The 21,679-nt window shown below is 41.2% G+C and overlaps 1 protein-coding gene across 1 annotated transcript in view; it reads right to left on the reverse strand.

Moving 5' to 3' along the window:
* Window positions 1–21,679, reverse strand: part of tgfbr3 (transforming growth factor, beta receptor III) — an 81,368-nt gene that overhangs the window by 8,770 nt on the left and 50,919 nt on the right. Inside the window, exons 5-14 of the mRNA XM_079461328.1 lie at window positions 17,965–18,148; window positions 16,122–16,284; window positions 14,186–14,333; window positions 12,521–12,710; window positions 12,105–12,397; window positions 11,267–11,422; window positions 10,322–10,486; window positions 9,748–9,927; window positions 3,693–3,995; window positions 2,579–2,735 (exon numbers count right to left, since the gene is read on the reverse strand). Of these exons, the coding sequence (XP_079317454.1) occupies window positions 2,579–2,735; window positions 3,693–3,995; window positions 9,748–9,927; window positions 10,322–10,486; window positions 11,267–11,422; window positions 12,105–12,397; window positions 12,521–12,710; window positions 14,186–14,333; window positions 16,122–16,284; window positions 17,965–18,148 (1,939 nt within the window). The remainder of the gene's footprint in view (window positions 1–2,578; window positions 2,736–3,692; window positions 3,996–9,747; window positions 9,928–10,321; window positions 10,487–11,266; window positions 11,423–12,104; window positions 12,398–12,520; window positions 12,711–14,185; window positions 14,334–16,121; window positions 16,285–17,964; window positions 18,149–21,679) is intronic.

Genomic DNA, 21,679 nt, shown 5'->3' on the forward strand with positions numbered 1-21,679 from the left:
GATTGATATGGATATTGTAGATAAACTAGTGAGCCAATTCTTGGAATCTGGCCACAGACTGAATGACTTTCAGAGCTCAAATTAGCTCTAATGATTACTGATCAAACAGCACAATAGACCCTGTGTGGCCACCAGCTTCGTAGCCCGTCTGGTCCAGCGCCAAATCTCAGGCACAATAGATGCTATTCTCAGAGAGAGCACCTTCAAAATTGTATTACCGTGACAGAGCGATGACAGACTATTGCTGGAGTGGTTTGTAACAAGAAGAGCGAGCGCTATAGCAGATCCCACCTCACCCCTTTGACATTTACCCCAGAATGGCCCCTTATATCATATCTGTGCAGTCCAGCTCATAATGTGGAAAATATAAAGCTACACATCAACACCCCTGTCCATATACCATACGTGTTTTTTGAAGACAGAGCAAAAGAAAAGCGAGTAAAGGCAAATAACTTTTACTTAGTTACTGATGCCAAAAGGACATTTGTGCATACAGCGTTATACGGATAATTAATGCTAAAACAAAATCCCTCAATGCATTTATTGCTAAGAAGAGAACAAAGGCTTGTATGTTTTTAGGATTCCTCAGAAAAGCTATGTCAGCTGGATGCTCAGAGCCAAGGATGTGGTTTGCTCCATAGGTCTGGCACATGGGTCTAAGCTGCACTACTCCACCCACAAGCTCAGTTAAAATATCTCAAGAGGGAAGCAAATGAATTAGCAAAAATTACTTGGACAACATTTCTATGCAGTCACCACATCCCAAGATCTCATCCCGGGTGTCAGAGCGTATTTCTGCTGTTCTTTACCTCACCCTTTTTAGGGCCAGTTGGGTTTGGAAAGGAAACTTGAATGAACACAAGAATAAGTATGTTGTACATTATGTTTTCTAACACGGTGTCTACACGGGACGCGGCACGGCACAATGCAACACGACGGAAGACAATAGAACGCATTAGAACCCATTATAATTAAACATTTTGTCCACACTGGATCCCATTAAAACAAGCCGTGTGTCGTGTCGCATCCGCTGTAGAAACGGTGTAACTTTAACAAAATGATGAATTTGTTTACTAGCAAAATAGAGTGCAACAGTCCCGTTCCAGAAGTACAAACACATTTGGTAATAGAAAACATAAAAATATTAGATTACACACAATCTTGAAGAATGTATGCATGTATTCATAATGTAAAAATATAGTCAAATCTTAAACAACCTATCTGTGTGTATTTATATAGTTATTTTTATGTAAAATTATTTATTACACATACAGACAATAGAAAGAAGTGTTATGTTTCAATTTATTGAGATATCCTATGTGACGCCGAAAATGCTGTTTAGTCACGCGGCGCTTTCGGTATTGGAAAAGAGTTTGTGAGTACTGATACTGAACACAAAACATCACTTAAAAACATAGACTTGATACCATCATATAATCTAATGTAATCTTTACATATAATCTGGATTCACCCTTTAGATTTTACCGAAAAACGTACTGTATGTATCATCTGCTTGCTGAAGACAATCTTTGATATTGTTTATGCTCAGTAATAACTAAAGCTACATACATTTTTATAGGGTCCAATAAAATCCCAGCTTGCTCCTTTCAGGATGGGCACTCATTTTACTAATCAAGTTTGACTAATGGATACATGCTCCATTTGCTACAAGCAGCACTTAAAGTTTGGAACCATTTTCATTAGAACTGAGGCAATAAAGTTGACTCACACCAACCACAATTTTTGCATTATTGCCAAAAGAATAAAAGGAAGACAAGGATCAAACCAGTCATGATCAAATTAAGTAATCCTTTTGTTCCATTTAGACTCAAACCCACTATCTTGACATATTCGAAACTTCATCCTTAATCTAAATGGCAAATGCATTCTGTCATAAAGGGAACTGGGGATATGTAGTGCATAAGGGGCCTTTTCTTTATTACTCTATTCCTTGTCCTGCCGTTTTCCTTATCCCCTTAATCTCCCTCCCACTATCTGTACGGGAAAGGGAGGCCCAAGAAAATGCCTGAGTGAAAACAAATGCTATCCAGCATTGGTAAGCAGGTCATTTTCAAGTCCTCTGTTGCATCTATGGGCCCCCCGTTCCACGTCTATAATGAACCACACACGCCGCCATACCACACCGAATCCACAGTAAACACACTCATATGCTACAGTATCACATATTAAGAGACTCCAGATGCAGTAATGCACCACAATGGAAAACAAGACAGGAACTCTGTGGTCTCTGATCAAGTCCAGAGTGACGGATACACACAAGCAAATACACTGTACTGTACTAACTTAGCTGCACATCTACCATAATGCACATGCATAATGCACTCGCCAGAAAATCTACAGATTCTGTTACTATACACATCCTCATATTAAACTAACCCCAAATTATTTTCTCCTGCAATTGAAATAGGCAGATGCTAGGCAGAAAGACAGTGAATGACTAAAAGCACTGTAAACTACTACTGTAAATTATTTAACATGTCGGACACATACGTAAGCAAGCAGTTTAAAAAAAGTAGGCCTAACAGTCTGTAGTATTTGTATCGGTATATATCTTTACCTGGCTGTCCTTTCCTGGGCTCTTCTGTGACCTTTACAGTGTCATGGGTATTGTCAGAGATGACCACCATTGGCTTTGTTAAGGGTTTGGTGTTCATCATCATGAAAAGGATGTTTTCCAAACTGAGGGAACTGCAGGCTTCATCTGGCAACATGCACTGCAATGAGAATATAGATCTAGGTTTAATCGTTGGCAAATACACATATAGCCTACATAAACTTCACTCATGTGTAAAAATAATTTACGGTATCAATCACAACCATATCAACTGATGATCAATGTAACACGGCACATTTATGTACATTGATCAATGAACTGGATTAATGTATATTACGGTACGGTAAACTATTCAATTTAGCATATTATCGTAGTGGTTGAGCCTGAGCTAAAATGAACTTTGAAATAAAAGCAGATATAATATCACACACAGTTTACTCTGTAAAACACGTCACATCTTTTATCCTAATCCAGCTTATGACCACACTATAAACATTCAGAGGAGAACAAAGAGTCACTTTTAAGATGATGTAAGCTAGACATAAACATGACCTTAACGTGCAGTACTACAAATTGTTTGACAAGAAAAGAAAAAAGGAAACGTACAGTAACTGTTGCAGATTGCTGTATGTGGGCAGTTTGCATAGGGCAACTGGATTTAAAAGTATGCATCAAAATGCATACAAACTACGTAAACCTTTTTGATGATATTCAAGCTATTTTTGCATTCATGAGCTCAGAAATCCTTTTCTGAAATCTGATAACCACACACAGTGTGTGTATTAGCTACAGTAATACATAACTTCATTTCAATTGGATTAGAATTAGAATTGTACATTGCATATTAAACAATAGAAATATAATAAAAACAAAACAAGACAGATATGTATTAATGATGATAGCTACAGTATGGTAAATGATGGCTCTGTTACACGAAAAAAGGCCAAACCAACTGCTGGGTTATACATTCATCGTTGAGTTTAAATTGACAAAAGGTTAGTTTTGTTCATATTTTTTCCAATCATTGGTTAATAAAAACAAGCCCACATATTTAAGAGTGTACGTTTCATGGCTAGTTTAAAAAAATAAATAAAGTAGATTTATTAATGATTTATACCTCTATAAGATTTAGCTCCTTGTCATTTCTTATGGAGCAGAGTGACATCTCACAGTGCAGAAAGAGCAATGACACATTGAACATGGATCTGTAGGTGAAACTGAAGCGTTTGTGGTCCGTTTGAGTAAGAAGAAAGGGGAAATCGCCTCGGTCAGGGTAATAGTGCACAGAATCGTCTTTTGGGCAGATGTTCTCTATGACGAAATACTCCTGTCCGGACAGTGTGTCAGGATTGGAGTCTGGAGAGATGAAGCAGTTCTGGATCATGAACCCAAGGTTTGGGTCTGCTTTAGTGGCTGAAATCTGCAGAGAGAAGTCATATATCTCGGTTGATAAAGGAAAAAATCTTTTTCGGGGAGACATTGCATCTGCCTTAAACAATGAAAAAACACAAGGAAAGAAAGAATCTCATACTTGACTAACAGAACACTGCTTTTTATTATTAATATGATAGTCAAAAGTGATTCATACAGTATGTGATAGATCAGCGTTGTTAGATGCTATATATTATCTCTATGTCTTCTGGCCGACACGCTCGAGCTAACTTTTTGCATCAGTCTGAGTTTTGTTCCACATTCTCTCAGGCATCAGCTCAAATCAGCAAAAAAACGCTCCATTTGTTTTGACACAGCGCACTGCAGGAATATTATCAGTCGTCCTACTTCCAAGAATCACAAATTCTGACAACAGATTTCTGTAAGTTGAATAAATCGGAGAGGATTTTTCTGTTATAAAAGTTTGGCTATTTGATGATCACACATAACAGACTAGAACTGCCACCAAAGATAAAATCCTGGACAGGAACAGGGGATAAATATTGTCAGTATTTGTGGTATTCTGGGGATACAGAGAGCTCTTTGTGATGTGCTCTATAAATGACACAGCAGATCCTCTACTCCAATGTGACTATAAAACATCTGGAGGTGATGTAATGTGTGGGCTGGTGCTCCTGATACAGTATATTGTCCTTTAAGCCACTGCAACTGCAACTGCATGTAAGGACGCACTATAAACCATCACTGTACCACTTCTGCCCACGTGGTGAAAGAGTTAAAGATGTAAAACTGGAATCTGAGCATTCCATTCTGAGATCCAATATTATCTGCCTTTCCCCTTTGAAACCCCACTGACTAATGACAATATGACATGTAGCCAGACCAGACTAAATGTACACACACTGAAAACTGTTGACTTCTTTTACGAAGACAGACGGAGAGCCATCTATACACATTTGTGCTGTTCTACAGCTGTAATCACTCACATACACGCAGGAAAGTGAAAGTTTGATAGTTTAGACATATACAGACACCAGACCCTCAAAGTATTAAACATAAAACCATACACAATGCGAATCAATCACCGTGGTTAAAGGGTAAAAGCAGATATTGTGTATATGTGAATTTGACAGCAAAATTAATTTGCCAGGGTTTTTGGTTTATTATTTAATTCTTGAATTTAATTGAATTATGTGGTTACGGCATTGTAAATGGTTTTATAAGACCAGGGGCGTCGCTGTTGTGCCCCAGTTACATTTCTAGTTTAGGTTTTAACAATTTAGTTTATTTGACAGTGTAATCATTTACATTGATAATAGTGTCAAAAACAGATCAACTGTATATTCAACATAGTAACCTCATTCACGTTTGTAAAAGTGAAGCAGTCGTGCATTTTAATCGGTCTGAAAACACGAACTCGTGCCGTAGTTTCGCGCAGAAATCCATGTCCGCGTGCCACTGTGTGTTTTCTTGAAACAACTGCAGCACGCAGGCGCAGGAAGCAGAGATAATGAGTTTGAGGGAGGAAAGACTTGATAACAAACTACTTTGGGCCAACATTAATAACCAGTCAGGTCTCAGACAATAGACGAAATGTCTCAGGAAAACATTTTGTCAAGTCTGTAAAATCGCATAGTTTCTTTGAAAAATATTTGTATTCTGTACTTTCAGAAATTATATTAATATTTAATTTACTAGCTCTAGTTTAGGATGTTACATCCTTAAATTAAAATAACCAACTTTGTTTGGACTTGGCTGTGAAACCAGAAAATATAGTTTTTTTTAACTAAAATATTAGTAAATGTCCCTTCCTTGAACCGCCACCTTAACGTGGTGGAGGGGTTTGAGTACCCGAGTGACCCTAGGAGCTATGTTGTCGGGGGCTATATGCCCCTGGTAGGTTCTCCCAAGGCAAACAGGTCCTAGGCGACGGGTCAGACTAAGAGTGGTTCAAAAACCCCATATGATGTTTACAAAAACAAGGACCGTGACGTCGCCCGGTATGGCGCAACCGGGGCACCACCCTGGAGCCAGGCCCGGGGTCGGTGCTCGTATGCGAGCGCCTGGTGGCCGGGCCTTTCCCCACGGGGTCCGGCCGGGCTCAGCCTGAAGGAGCGACGTGGGGCCGCCTTTCAGTGGGCTCACCACGTGCGGGAGGGACCATAGGGGGTCGGTGCATTGTGGATCGGGCGGCAGTCGGAGGAGAGTGCCTCGACAGCCCGATCCCTGGACACGGAAGCTAGCTCTAGGGACGTGGAATGTCACCCCGCTGGCGGGGAAGGAGCCTGAGATGGTGCGGGAGGTTGAGAGGTTCCGACTAGAGATAGTCGGGATCACCTCTACGCATGGCTTGGGCTCTGGAACCACACTCCTCGAGAGAGGATGGACACTTCATCACTCTGGAGTTGCCCATGGTGAGAGGCGGCGGGCTGGTGTGGGTCTGCTTATAGCCCCCCAGCTCTCCCGCCATGTGTTGGAGTTTACCCCGGTGAACGAGAGGGTCGTTTCCCTGCGCCTACGGGTCGGGGTTAGGTCTCTCACTGTTGTTTGTGCCTACGGGCCGAACGGCAGTGCAGAGTACCCGACCTTCTTGGAGTCTCTGGGAGGGGTGCTGGAAAGTGCTCCGACTGGGGACTCCGTCGTCCTACTGGGGGACTTCAACGCCCATGTCGGCAACGACAGTGACACCTGGAGGGGCGTGATTGGGAGGAACGGCCCCCCTGATCTGAACCCGAGCGGTGTTCAGTTATTGGACTTCTGTGCTAGTCACAGTTTGTCTATAACGAACACCATGTTCAAGCATAAGGGTGTCCATCAGTGCACGTGGCACCAGGACACCCTAGGCTGCAGGTCGATGATCGACTTTGTGGTCGTTTCATCTGACCTGCGACCATATGTTTTGGACACTCGGGTTAAGAGAGGGGCGGAGCTGTCAACTGATCACCACCTGGTGGTGAGTTGGATCCGATGGCAGGAGAGGAAGCTGGACAGACTCGGCAGACCCAAACGTACTGTAAGGGTCTGCTGGGAACGCCTGGCCGAGTCTCCTGTCAGAGAGATCTTTAACTCCCACCTCCGGCAGAGCTTCAACCAGATCCCGAGGGAGGCTGGAGACATTGAGTCCGAGTGGACCATGTTCTCCGCCTCCATTGTCGAAGCGGCCACTCGGAGCTGTGGCCGTAAGGTCTCCGGTGCCTGTCGAGGCGGGAATCCCCGAACCCGGTGGTGGACACCGGAAGTAAGGGAAACCGTCAAGCTAAAGAAGGAGTCTTATCGGGCCTGGTTGGCTTGTGGGACTCCTGAGGCAGCTGACAGGTACCGGCAGGCCAAGCGGACTGCTGCCCGGGTGGTTGTGGAGGCAAAAACTCGGGCCTGGGAGGAGTTTGGTGAGGCCATGGAGAAGGACTATCGACTGGCCTCGAAGAGATTCTGGCAAACCGTCCGGCGCCTCAGGAGAGGGAAACAGTGCCCTACCAACGCTGTTTACAGTGGAGGTGGGAGGCTGTTGACCTCAACTGGGGATGTCGTCGGTCGGTGGAAGGAGTACTTCGAGGATCTCCTCAATCCCACCGTCACGTCCTCCATTGAGGAAGCAGAGGCTGAGGGCTCAGAGGTGGACTCGTCCATCACCCAAGCCGAAGTCACTGAGGTAGTCAAGAAACTCCTCAGTGGCAGGGCACCGGGGGTGGATGAGATTCGCCCTGAGTACCTCAAGTCTCTGGATGTTGTGGGGCTGTCTTGGCTGACACGCCTCTGCAGCATCGTGTGGCGGTCGGGGACAGTGCCTCTGGGATGGCAGACCGGGGTGGTGGTCCCTCTTTTTAAGAAGGGGGACCGGAGGGTGTGTTCCAACTACAGGGGGATCACACTTCTCAGCCTTCCCGGGAAAGTCTATGCCAGGGTTCTGGAGAGGAGAATATGGCCGATAGTAGAACCTTGGATTCAGGAGGAACAGTGTGGTTTTCGTCCAGGCCGTGGAACGCTGGACCAGCTCTACACCCTCTACAGGGTGCTGGAGGGTGCATGGGAGTTTGCTCAACAAATCCAAATGTGTTTTGTGGATTTGGAGAAAGCATTCGACTGTGTCCCTCGCGGCATCCTGTGGAGGGTGCTTCGGGAGTATGGGGTCTGTGGTCCTTTGCTAAGGGCTGTCAGGTCCCTGTACGACCGAAGCAGGAGCTTGGTTCGCATTGCCGGCAGTAAGTTGGACCTGTTCCCAGTGCATGTCGGACTCCGGCAGGGCTGCCCTTTGTCACCGGTTCTGTTCGTAATTTTTATGGACAGAATTTCTAGGCGCAGCCGGGGGCCGGAGGGTGTCAGGTTTGGGGACCACACGATCTCGTCTCTGCTATTTGCGGATGATGTCGTCGTGTTGGCCCCTTCAAACCAGGACCTTCAGCATGCACTGGGACGGTTTACAGCAGAGTGTGAAGCGGCTGGAATGAAAATCAGTACCTCCAAATCCGAGGCCATGGTCCTCAGTCGGAAAAGGGTGGCTTGCCCACTTCAGGTTGGTGGAGAGTTCCTTCCTCAAGTGGAGGAGTTTAAGTATCTCGGGGTCTTGTTCACGAGTGAGGGGAGGAGGGAACAGGAGATTGACAGACGGATCGGTGCAGCTTCTGCAGTAATGCGGTCGATGTACCGGTCCGTCGTGGTGAAGAAAGAGCTGAGCCGCAAGGCGAAGCTCTCAATTTACCGGTCAATCTACGTTCCTACTCTCACCTATGGTCATGAGCTTTGGGTTCCCGGATACAGGCGGCTGAAATGAGCTTCCTCCGCAGGGTGGCTGGGCGATCCCTTAGAGATAGGGTGAGAAGCTCGGTCACCCGCGAGGAGCTCGGAGTAGAGCCGCTGCTCCTCCACATCGAGAGGGGTCAGCTGAGGTGGCTTAGGCATCTGTTACGGATGCCTACTGGACGCCTTCCTCGGAAGGTGTTCCAGGCCCGTCCGACCGGGAGGAGACCCCGGGGAAGACCTAGGACACGCTGGTGGGACTATGTCTCCCGGCTGGCCTGGGAACGCCTCGGTGTCCCCCCGGAAGAGCTGGAGGAAGTGTCTATGGTGAGGGATGTCTGGGCATCTCTGCTTAGACTGCTGCCCCCGCGACCCGGCCCCGGATAAGCGGAAGAAAATGGATGGATGGATGGAATTAGTAAATGTTATTATAAATATAGTTATATATTAGTTGGAGCCATAAAACGACTGGTTTCTTGAAATATTGTAATTTTGCATTCTTGAAATGATGTAATAATTGTTATCATTGAGCAATGAATGCAGATGTGCAAGAAAAATGTCACTCTGCTTTCATTATTTCCATACAGTGCAAATTTTTAAAAACATAAATGTTTACCTTCCCCAGTATTGTTGCACTGTAAGAATAGTGGTTTAAGCAAGGGGAGTTTATATAGTGCATCGTGTTATACTTCTGGATACTTCTTGCACACAGCAGGTTTTAAAGAAAAAAAGTGATAGAAAAAGTAATGGGGGCCTGTAGAGCTTTAGGTCTATAAAACGCCCCTGTAAAAAATCAAACAATATTTTACATCGAGAACCACATGTGGCAGAAATATAAGCGTATCTTTTAATTGTGTTCACTTACCCTTGCTGACAGGGAAGTGAACACAATACATATTAGGCAAAAGTCAACTTGAGAGTCAAGCTGATTATACTATCTTGTATCTATTAAAATCTTGTATGACATATCGCTTATTGCACCCTGAATTCTTTGTAAGTCGCTTTGGATAAAAGCGTCTGCTAAATGATTAATGTAAATGTAGTACCTCCACATAGACACGTCTGTTCTCAGCGATGGTTAGGAATGACTGGGTGCTCTGGTAGTGGGGATTATTGTACAGCTCCATATTAAATGTTACATTGTTCAGGTGATTTGCAGAGGAATCGTCAGGCCCCAAATTAAAATCAACAGGTATGTCTTGGTTCTTACGGTATGTGCAGTTAAACTGAGGACAGAGAAACAAAAGAATAGAAAAATATTATTTAAAAAAATTGTCAATACAGACAAATCATTTTCAGTTAGTTTTGTCAATGTAAATCTTATTGAACAACATTGCAAACATACAATGTATTCCATGTGTTTCATTTTTTTTACTTTTGTCTCAACTATCTGCATTATTATGTACAGAGTTCACCTAAAATCTGCATTGTAATAATGAAACGATGAACACAAATTCTAAAAAGCACTATAGAAATAAATTGGAATTAAATTGAATGGCCAGAGAAAAGGTTTATTTTGATAAATGTAGGTCAGTGCTGTCTTAGGTGACAAGAGACACTGAAAAAAGTAGTATTATAAAAATGTGGTTACATCACTAGTCCAGGATGTAAATATCATACCAAGATAGTGGTGCGATGCCCGTTCTCTGGCAAATGTTTTTCTGTAACCTGTGCATCTCCTGGGAATATGACACCATCTAAGTCCTGGGAATATGACACCATCAGATCGTCATCATCACCAGGCCAGCCACTCCCATCCCTCTGTTCTGATTGGCTGATAACAATCTGTAGATCACAAATACATAATTAACTCAAGGCATACCCAACAATTTATTAACAATCAAACAATTTTCTCCCCAAAACTTTCTTTAATATTAACATTGCTCAACTCTGATGTTTGGCACAGATGCAGCCAAATATATCAGATTGTAAACTTGCCAATAGTCTACCAAAACAGATGACATTTTTGGATTTAAGCATGAGAATGGACAATTTCGGCAATGTTACTCCCAAGGAAGATGAACATCCGTGTCAGACATTCTCATCTATAAAACAGTTTACACATAATAAAGCCTCCCAATGTGAACTCCTGACAGTTTGCGGGTTCAAAGGTGACAGAGGCCTTTGCAAATGCCTAATAGAGGTATTAGACTGAAATAGGTTTATACAAGACCTGCCAATTTGACAGATTTCCATTAATGCTCTCTGGGCAAGTATCAGGCTCTGACCATATGGGCGGCATCTTTTTTTAATTGCTCTTAAAGCTCAGGAATCAGAGAACAGGATAAATATTTGAGAGGTTTCCCAGTTTTTAATAGGTCTAAGGCTACAATGTGTTGTTAGGAATTTCCGTTACAAATGATCACAGAAGATCAAGTTTGGAAATGAATCATCCCTGCTATGTTAAAATGCACAAGCAGGACTGCAAAACAAAGAAACCAAATACAGCCTGTTAGAGGGGACATCCTAAGGGTATCTCAACTGATCCTTTTCTCCAGAAAATAATGTTTTTCATTATCATCAATTATTGATTATTACCATTATCGATTTGATATGTATACTCACAGAATTAACATAGAGGGACACAGCGCTGGGGTGGGAGGGGTATTTGGCTGTTTGGCAGCCTGACAGGGGAGTCTCCAATATATAGTGGGTGGTGTTGAAGGTTGCTTTGCATTGAAAATCCTGAAGAGTAATATTGGCTTTGCCAAACCCATTTGCCTGTAAGGACATTAAGAAAACAGGATTTTACTGAAAACTTTCTTAACCTCAGACAACATAACAAAAGAGATGGACAACAGCAAGAACCCCACAATTATCATTGATAGTTGGGCCATGATACGGCTATATTATCATTATGTATGCTGCGTGCTGTTCCGTTGTGTGATATATTGTTAGCATTTACTCACTTGTTTTTTTTATCTACTTTAAATTAACTTGTGTTTTGTTGGAAAAGCATAAATAAACAAAGTATTTGTTGACCAATACTTGCTTGCATTTTAACAAAAATATTCATGCAAATAAAACATAATATATTGCATGAGACTATCATAAATGTATACTGAATTAAAATAAGAGCATTTTTAAAAGATAAACTATATAACTTTTGTCCAATCTAGGACAACTGACATCGCCAACCTATTAACAAAGATTAAATAAGGATTCTGTACAGTATACGTGTTGTGTAGTATTATATATAACTCAACTTTAAAATCTTGGCAAACATTGTGTACCGGTGCTTTTCTCCTCATAGTTTGATGCTTTACTCTAACCTGTAGGGCCATTAATGTGCAAACATCACGACTAGACATCACTTTTGGCCATGACTGCATGTGTCATGTGAAATGCACTGTTGTCACTGGTCACTCACAGTCACTTATAAGTCAGTTGTTTTGTTTCCTACCTGTAGAGTTTCCTTGTCAATGCTGACCACCATACTGTTCTTCTTACACTGCACACTGAATCCTACACTTGGAGCCCCCTTCTGCTCTTCAAAACCCCCAGTCCGATAGAGCTGATCTTCCAGAGATGGGGTTAGAGGGGGGAATGGAAGACTTTGCTCCATGGACGGCAGGAAAGGAAAGGGCAGCCCTATCCGTGCCGGGAAATCCCGGTCGCTCGGCTTTGGAAGTGGGTTGACATTGCGTAGAATGGAGAGTTCTGGTGGAAACATGCTGTCATCTATAGTCCCTGTATCTGGAAGTAACAGTGGTGAAAATTAAACATTAATCCTAACAGTTTTGGATGCTGACAGCAACAGACAGTGGCATCATCCATATGATTTGCATAGTTTCACATAGTTTAGCAAAAATTAAATGCCTTGTTCTCTGAGGCGCAGGTTGAAGTGGTTGGCGACTGGGGTGTTGGTGTAGGATGTGACTGGTATGAATCCCTTGTCCTCTGCCCATTGTATCAAAGCCTGAGGTCCAGCAGGTAGCTGCTGTTTCACTGTCTTTGACACCTGCATCAGCCTTTCTGTGTCTCCAGTCAAAGTGACACTGTCCGACGTCTGAGCAGAATAGATGGGGAGATCAGGATGTCAAAGTCACATCATAAAAAGTCTTGCAGGATAAACTGATTCTAGCATTTTTATTATGTTGTTTCTGAAATCCTATATGAAATCCTATCTGCATCTGTAGGTGGTGATGAACTATGACCATGGACTATTTAGGTTCTTCTAAGTGCGATTTGATTGTTCAAAAATTTCAGATTTTGAATTAGCTTTGATTTTATAGTAGCTTCTGATTTGTATCTATTGGCAGCGTTAGGAGGAGATGACCGCTCAGACTTGTTTCCCACAGATGCCTTTAAAGGCTGAAAAACAAGCTTAAGCCAATCTGCCGACAGTAGGTTTTCAATTTTACGAGTCTTGGGATCGGATAACATGTGCATTCCTCAATGCTCTCTTACTGTAATGCTCCTCTACTGTTATTGATTCACTTATATCACTCTCATGAGGACATGCGCTGCCTATATACAGTAAAAACACACTTTTTAACTTGATGAGTCTAATTCTACACTAATTCTGAAGGACCGGAACATAATCTAATCTGCCATAAACAAAATGAAAAAAGATACAATTCAGTGTAACAAACTGTTAAATAGTTACTGAAGTCCCACTTTTAGTAAAAAAAACTATTTTATAGAAATCTTTTATGTTTTTGTAGATGATTATGCAAATTATACATTTATTTTTTCATCAGCTCGAATCACACTGAAAATTATGTAAACAAAACTGTGATCCTGTTGTTACCAGATTTTTTTTCTAATTTAACATGTTATTAAAAAATATTTTACAAATAAAAAATATGTCACGAAGATGGCTGTTGAGTGGATGAAACTGCCTTACTTGTGGCTACATTTCTTATTGTTTTTATTAGATGATGAATCTTTCCAAATGACTGTTGTACTGCTTTTGTGTCTGATGTTTTGTCTTTACAATTAAAGATCATAGAAGCAAAGAAACAGCACTGTATTTGTCCATATGGCAATAAAGTACTGTATATTACACAAACTACTTTGGCTGAGAAACACATATTTAAATGATCATATAAACAACCTAAAACTCATGTGTCATATCCTAACGACTGTTATAAAACACCTAAACATTTAGAATTAAACACAGTTTCACTCCAAGTCTCCAGTCTCTTTCCAAGGTATGTACAATGTTCTGTGCTATATGAAACTAGCTGGCAGACATTCCCATAATTCATAAGCTGAAGTACTAGCCTATGCTACAATAAAAACAAGGCTAGAATAGAAATTTACTAAACTACTCCAAATGCCTCTAGACTCACACAGTTCATTGTTTGAATAGTAATTCTACACAGTTTATTTGACAGGAAAACATAATTATACTGTATATACTGTAAATATATCAGTAATTTGACAGTTTCATGCACACCAGCATCAGTAGGCAGAGGATCAGTTGAATAATATGCATATATTATTTATATATATATTATATTCTGATTAATTTCATACCACTATGTCCAGTTTGCCGATGACTCTATGGGCTTTGATCACCCAGTTCACTGACTTCTCACATTTTAGAAGCAACACAACGTCACGGTGGAGGGGAGCATCATCGTCCAATGGCCTTAAATCCACGATCACATCCACCTGGAATGCACTACTCAGAGAGAAAGAGAGAAATTATGGATTACGGAAAAAAAACGTCAGTAACGTTAGTTTTAACATGCTTTTTTTCAGTCTGGACAATTGATTAAAAAAAGGGGGGAAAAGTTCTGGGACCGTTTCCCAGAAAAAGTAGGACACATTTGAAACAGACCTCAAAACACAATGCTGAGATCCATTATGATGCATGGATTTCTTCAAACTTGTTTTTCATTTTTGAGTCACTATTAGGCAACAGTGAGTAATATCAGTGGGGGTGGGGGGGGGATGCAGAGAGTTTTACCCAGCAAATGTTAGAGATGTAAAGAAAACACAATGCCAATCTAAAATGACAAACATAAGCAGACATGCACGCACATTTTCACACAAACACAAAATGCACGCATGCACCCACAAAAACTGCTCTGCACACATAAACACGATGGCTTACTGACCACGCCGTCTACAGAGAAGAATCCTATACAAAAACTGTATGCCGAGTAAGCTTAGAAACACATGTACACTCAGGGCCCTATTTTCACAATCTAAACACTTGGTTTAAAGCGCACGGCGCAGGTGCACTCAGGACGTGTCCAAATCCACTTTAGCTAGTTTAACGGCTTGAAAACTGTCGCCGCGCCTGGGCGCATTATCTTAACAGGTTGTCCTGATTCTCTTAATGAGTAATGTGTGTTTTTTGGGCGTAACATGAAATAAACTAATAAGAGTGTCATCTTCCACTCCCTTTAAGAGCCAGTTGCCCTCGCGCCTTGGCGGATTCGCACCAGAAAGGTAACATGTCTGCTTGTGCGAGAGGTTAAAGCGTTAAAGCATACCATCTACAAGACAAGCCAGATTTTTATCTTTATGTCCACAATTATAATCTTTTACATTGTAATTCATTTCATTCATGGCATTATTGTGTGCTTCTGCGCGTCCCTCTGTGTGTAATCTGCAGAATGTACGAGTGCTGTGCATCAACCTATAGGCACATATTCCTAAGACGTTCTTTAAATAACTAAAAAAATATTGCGCCATTGACTTTAGACCAGGTTTGAGCAGTCTATGGAGCAGTCTATTTTCAGTTCCTCAAAATAGCAAAGCATCAACAATGCGCCTGAGCACACCTCTTTTTTTAGACCAACGCGCCCATGGGTGCACAAAGGAGCGCAAATGCATTTGCTATGTAAACAACGCGGCGGAGGACAGGAAAGTTAGATCTGCGTCGGGCTTAAACTAGCAAAAACACTTGCGCTACACCTTGCGCCACAATGCGCCTAGTGTACGATATAATACTTTAACCCAAAAATGAAAATTCTTTCATCATTTACTCAACTTCGAGTTGTTCCAAATCTGTATACATTTCTCTGTTCTGATAAACAAAGGGATACTTGGAAGAATGCTTATAAACAGACAGATTTCCCCCCCATTGACTCCCATAGTAGGAAAAGATACAATGGTAGCCAAAAGTGCCCCAGAACTGTTTGCTGTCCCACATTCTTCAAAATGTCTTATTTTTATATTTTCCAAATATCTTTCTCTGCGTTCATCAGAACAGAGAAATGTATACAGATTTGGAACTCGAAGGCGAGTAAATGATGACAGAATTTTCATTTTTGGGTGAAGTATCATTTTACTGTGGATATCTGGGCAAGATATGCTTTCAAGATTGGGCAATAATCCCTTTCATTTTATTTCAATCAAAGTCACTTGAAGGAACTGTGGATTTGTAATCTAAACAAAAGAACATATAAGCGTTAACTTTCCAGGAGAACAAGAGTGCAATCCTTAAGCCTTTACTCACCTGCTGGAGTTTGGTGCCTGCAGCTCAATGATGTGGACCTCCTGATCATGATCAGGACCTGAAAGAACACACCCTGTAGATGGCTGGGGTTGGATGTAGCTGGCCAGGTAGTTTAATGACAGGAACTTGTTATCAATCTTACAAGTTTCTGAGAAGACAGGATCTGAAGCAAATACCAGATAGATTGAGGTAGCTTTAGTGACATTGTACAAAGCTTTACAATGGCAATGCAATACATACAGATTATAATAAAGAAAAATATATGTAAAATAGAACTGTTTATGTTCTCCTGTTTATACCTATAAGTGCTAACTGCATTTATAAGTTTAGATTGAAAAGCAATGATCAATCATATAATCATAAAGACAATTTCATAAGCCCTAAGAACCGAAAGTCATCAAAAACTATTTCCAAAGAAAACGTCAGTTCACTAAAACAGTTTTCTTTGCTACTCCACAAAACAGATGATTGCTCTCTCCCCCAGAGAAAAGTAAGACAGATGCTTCCTTATTTGGCCAATACACTTTTGGCAAAAGGATGCAAAGATGATGAGAATGAACTGATCATGACAGAGTAGCATCTCTTTCCATTGGCTCTTTAAGATCGGAAGTGTGTCCGCTTTCATGTGGTGCTACAAAGGGATGATCCATAGGCGAAAGTCAGAACTCTCCTGTAAAGGTAAACACAGCCTTCTGAACCGCCGCCAAACCACAGACTCAAAAGGCACAGGGCCAAATGTTTTACGGGACTGTTTCACCTGCCAGCAAAGATTTTGAGGCATACTTCGAATAATGCAATCATGACTTACACTTTAGCACTGCAATGTTGTGTTCTTTTAAGGACTCAAAAATGTTTAGCTGGGCAATCTGACAGCTGATAGATGATGAAGTCAGACGTATTGCTGGTTTGGTTTTAGAACTCGGTGGGAGAAGCAAAACTGAGCTCTTTTTCAACCGAGCTGGTTTTATCTTCTGTCTTAGTACAATTCCTGCGGCTCACTGCGCAATTTCCAAGTAGCTGTTTCTTATTTTTCAATTTTAAACCAGTAAACAACAACCTCAATCTGTTTCTAGCAGCCCAGAATTTATGAATCGGTGGGTGTCTGAGACCAACAGACAGTTATGAGTTAAATGTAGCTAAACAGTTACCTTTGAAAATATGCCAATTTCCCCCTTCAGCTCATGTCATCAGGCATATGTAGTTTTTTCTAGAAGAATTGCGTAGTACTTCCTGGTGCAGTTATAAATTTGGACCTTCTGTTTTAAGCTCTGTTTTCATGCTTTTTCTACACCCGCTGCCTTTTCTGCCAAACTTTCCCTCCACACATTCCCTTTTTCCTCTCGGTCTGCTTTCCTCCCTCATCCTTCTCTTTTCAAGGGACTGTTGTGAAAGGCTTCAGGTCTGGCGAAGGGCCCATACACACAAGCTGGCAGTCAGAACCCCTTGCCAGAGGCCCTTCCCGTATGTTTACTGGTTCTTTCCATCGACTCTCCATCTCTCTGTTGCTTATGAGCCTGAGAGTGAATGACACGCAATGAAATCAACTCATTACAACGGGAGACTGACTAAGGTCTGCCACACACAGACTTGTTTTTAAGTTAAACTAAAGGCTGCGCAGTGGAAATCAGAACAACATGAATGAGCCCCACTTAAGAGTTTGCTTTATTAACCACCAGGTCATTGACCACCATTAGGAGTGAATTAGCCCTGATTAATGTTTAGGCAGTTCTGCTTGTAGCTTGTCGTTTGCTCAAAACATAAAGTATATGGTTTCCGAAATAGGAATCAGAAATATGGGTTTACAAAACATTGTTTGAGTCTGTGTGTGTTTAGAGGAACATACCTTCTCCAACTTTGATGTAGATGTTGTGAGCCATTTTGAGCTCACTAAAGGAAGTAACTGCCCCATAGCGTTGTTGGGCCCAAGACAGCAGATGCTCATTGCCATGGGGAAGAGTTTCTATCTTCACCTTACAGGACTGAGAAAAGTTCCCTGCCTCAAAGGTAACTTCAGAACCCTCTGCAACCTAAGAACAAAACAAAAAAAAATACATTATATGTTGAAGGATCAGTTCAAGGTTTGTTGACCACATTACAGTTCAAAGTAGCACAGTATTTTATTCAGTGATATTGTGGCTGCACAAAAATCTGTTATCACCGTATTCTTTACATACCTTTTTTAATATAAATATAGTTATAATCTTTGGTAAGAATGCCTAAGAAAAATCGGTCTGACTAAGCCACCCTAATTTAAACCAAAGACCATTTTTGAGAGTTTCTGTCAAATTCATATCTCTCTATTGATAAAGACAGGCCTATAAAACTCAAAAGCTTTATCAGTACATAAAATTTTATAGTAAGAAAGTCTGAGCATATAAAATTTAGGGGCAAAATGACAGGATAAGAGAGGAAAAGAAAAGAGCATTGTAAAAATAGGGAGTATCATAACTGGCCTTTCCAAACTTAAACCGTCCACCCTAGATGTGCCAAAACACATCTTTAATACCCCTTCCTGATGGTTTTCTGAAAGCCTCTTCAAATGTGTGCTCCATATTTTCACACATGGTTCTCTTACACAATAAGGTGTCTGCTTTCCAGTGTTTATATAATAGACTGCTGTGCATCAGAGAATACAGGCAGAAGGTTCCTAGTCTCTGATGGCCCGTAACGTGATTATCCTTATAACATTATCTAGACAACACTTAACACTGTGTACATACGTATCACATGCAGGAGAAGTTGCTTTAAACAAATGTAACATTCATATGTGGAATTCAGAAAGCACTGTAAAGTGTATTTATGCACGGATTTTGGTTGTGAGATTAGCTGGATTTGAAAGGAATAAATGAAATGTTATGTTGTATACATAAATGATTTAAGATATGCACCATGTTAAATGTGCATATATAGAGAGAGAGAGAGAGAGAGAGAGAGAGACAGGCAGGCAGGGAGGCTGTACAGCGGTGTAGTAGTGGACTTTCACTACTGGTGTCATGACAGTAAGCAATGCCGTGTACTTCTAACAGCTAACCTTTCATCCTACATACTCTAAATATACATGTCATGTGCTGTGAAATGCTATGTTTACACAATGAGCTACAAAATTACAGCAATTACAGAGTGTTAAAGCAAGCTGTGATCTGTAACATTACAAGCTCAAAAAGATAAATGCACAGAAGAGAGAGATAAGACAATGTGACTGTACGTTTTGTCATAGTGAAGTGTGTGAGCTCCTCTAATTAAAGTGTTGCGATTTAACCCTCGAGAGCATGTCTTCCAGCACATCATCTTGTTTGGCTGAGCCGGCCAAAAGCCAACATCCCCCAAATATCCCCCCCCATTTGGCTCCAAATGGACCTTGGTCCACATGCTTCATTTCAGAGAGATAAACATTCGCATATGCTGAAAAGCCCACAGTAGAGCTCCACACGGCCAAGCACATGGTCTAGACAGCCCAGACTCATTACATTTCCATGCTTGTGAGTTTTTTTCCCCATTCATTTCTTTTTCTCTCTTTCTCCCTAAGGTGCTCTCTCTGCACTCAGCCAACTCCATGCTGGCAACCCTAATTAAACTATTGTATCACACCACAGATAGACCCCATATGAGCTGCACAAAAAGCCAGACATTCTGAACTACAGCCAGAGTCCTGTGTTTGTGATGACAGAAAGAATAGGTGGAGTGAGTGAGAGAAAGAGAGCGATAGAGGGAGAGTGGCAGAGGTGTACGATAAAGAATTGTGATAAGGAGTTCTGGGCTCTGTCTCTGTGCATCGTACCATAATGAACATCTGCCTGACCTCTGGACAGCTCCAGGCTAATGCCATATACATGCCGGGAGTGATACATTTAAAAAAAGAAGAGAAAAGGCATGAGAATGCCTTGGAGACTGTTGAAGAATCGAGGTCTTGGTTGAAGGTTATTTTTAGGGTTCCGCTGTACTATAGACAGTGTGGAAGAGTACAGTTTTCCTTTTAAAGGGTTCAGGAGAGGAGAGGACAGGAGATCAGAGGAGACGAAAGGGGTTGGGGTTTCTATTGGCAAGCACAATCGAGCACATAGGAGTTTATCGATTTAATTGCAGGAATAGGGCTGCAATTAGTCTCAAGGAATTAGAAGGAAAGCCTAAACTAAATTAACTCCAGGCTTTGGGAAGGGTTTCAAACCTCAAGAATTCCAAAAGGGAATATAAAAGCAATAAACCCACTATGGAATTCAGCCAGATCTTAAATCCCAAACCATCTCCATCTATATCAAACACTTTGTCAGCATACATATGGACAGGCAAGTTTAGCATACATATGGACAGGCATGTAAAAAAATATGACATGAAATGTGACGTGTGCAACGAGCAAGGCCAAGTGACGCGAGTGATAATGAGTGTCAGCTTCGCGTTGCACCGGTCTCGCATCTATCACGGAGGAGCTCCGGAAGGATAAAAGGACGAGCAACAGGAGTGTACGACGAGAGAGGACAAGACCCGGACTATATGTTTTATTATGTTTGTGTGGCTGGCAGTCGACCGTGAGGGAGCTGTCGGCATTTTACTTTCGTGTTGTTCTTTATTTATTTGATAAAAAGTTGGTTCGCCGGTTCCCGCCTCCTTCCTTCCTTACATTGAACCATTGCTATGACGTGATTTTAATTTCTAGTACAAAAGCCCAAGATCATCAATGCGAAAAAAACATTATGCCACTTCACAAAGTATCCTTTAGAAAAGGACAAAAATATAACATGATTTCTTATTTAGGACAACCTGTAAAATGTTTTGTGGGTGTGTGCTTGCAAAAATACCAACATCACTCAGGCCAATTACCGATTACCATTTTATGCCATGACTGTACTATGGTAATCTAAGGTAATGTTTTTGTAATGTTATTTTTATGTTGTATTATATTCACACTGATTAAAAACTAGGCTTAAAGGGAAATTTTATCACTCAATGCCAGTAAAGTGTTCAGCTGTGTACTAAGAGATGCACCTCACTTTTATCGAGCATTATTAGCGGTGTTAACACAGTAGAATCTCTCAATGGGATTCCAGGACTCCCTGGAAGAAGAGATTTCTTTTAATCTCAATGGAACCTTCCTGGAAAAATAAAGGTTCAATAAACAAAATTAAAAAACATGAATACAATTATTTTATTTCAGAAATTCACTTTATATGATCATGCTGTTTATTTCTCTTCGGAGCACTACAAATCCGGCAATACTAATAATTTTACATTAACATTTATCGGATGCTTTTTTCCAAAGCGACTTACAGTGCATTGTACTATACATTTGTTTGTGACTATGTGCAATCCCCTGGGATTGGACCCATGACCTTGGTGTTGCTAGCGCCATGCTCTAACCACTGAGCCACATGAAAGCTTTTTAAATATATATTTTTAAATATCTTGTGCTGAGTACAGCTTAATTATGTCTTGCTTAAACTTCAATAAGAAATATTTTAGAACAGAAAATAAAAATTGGCTCATCAAGGTATTTCATGGGATATTTCATTTCATTTAATACTTTATAATTACATTTTCGAAACATTAAGTAATAGGAATGTGAT

The sequence above is a fragment of the Barbatula barbatula genome (genome assembly GCF_947034865.1).
Source record: "Barbatula barbatula genome assembly, chromosome: 7".
Classification (NCBI taxonomy): Eukaryota; Metazoa; Chordata; class Actinopteri; order Cypriniformes; family Nemacheilidae; genus Barbatula; species Barbatula barbatula.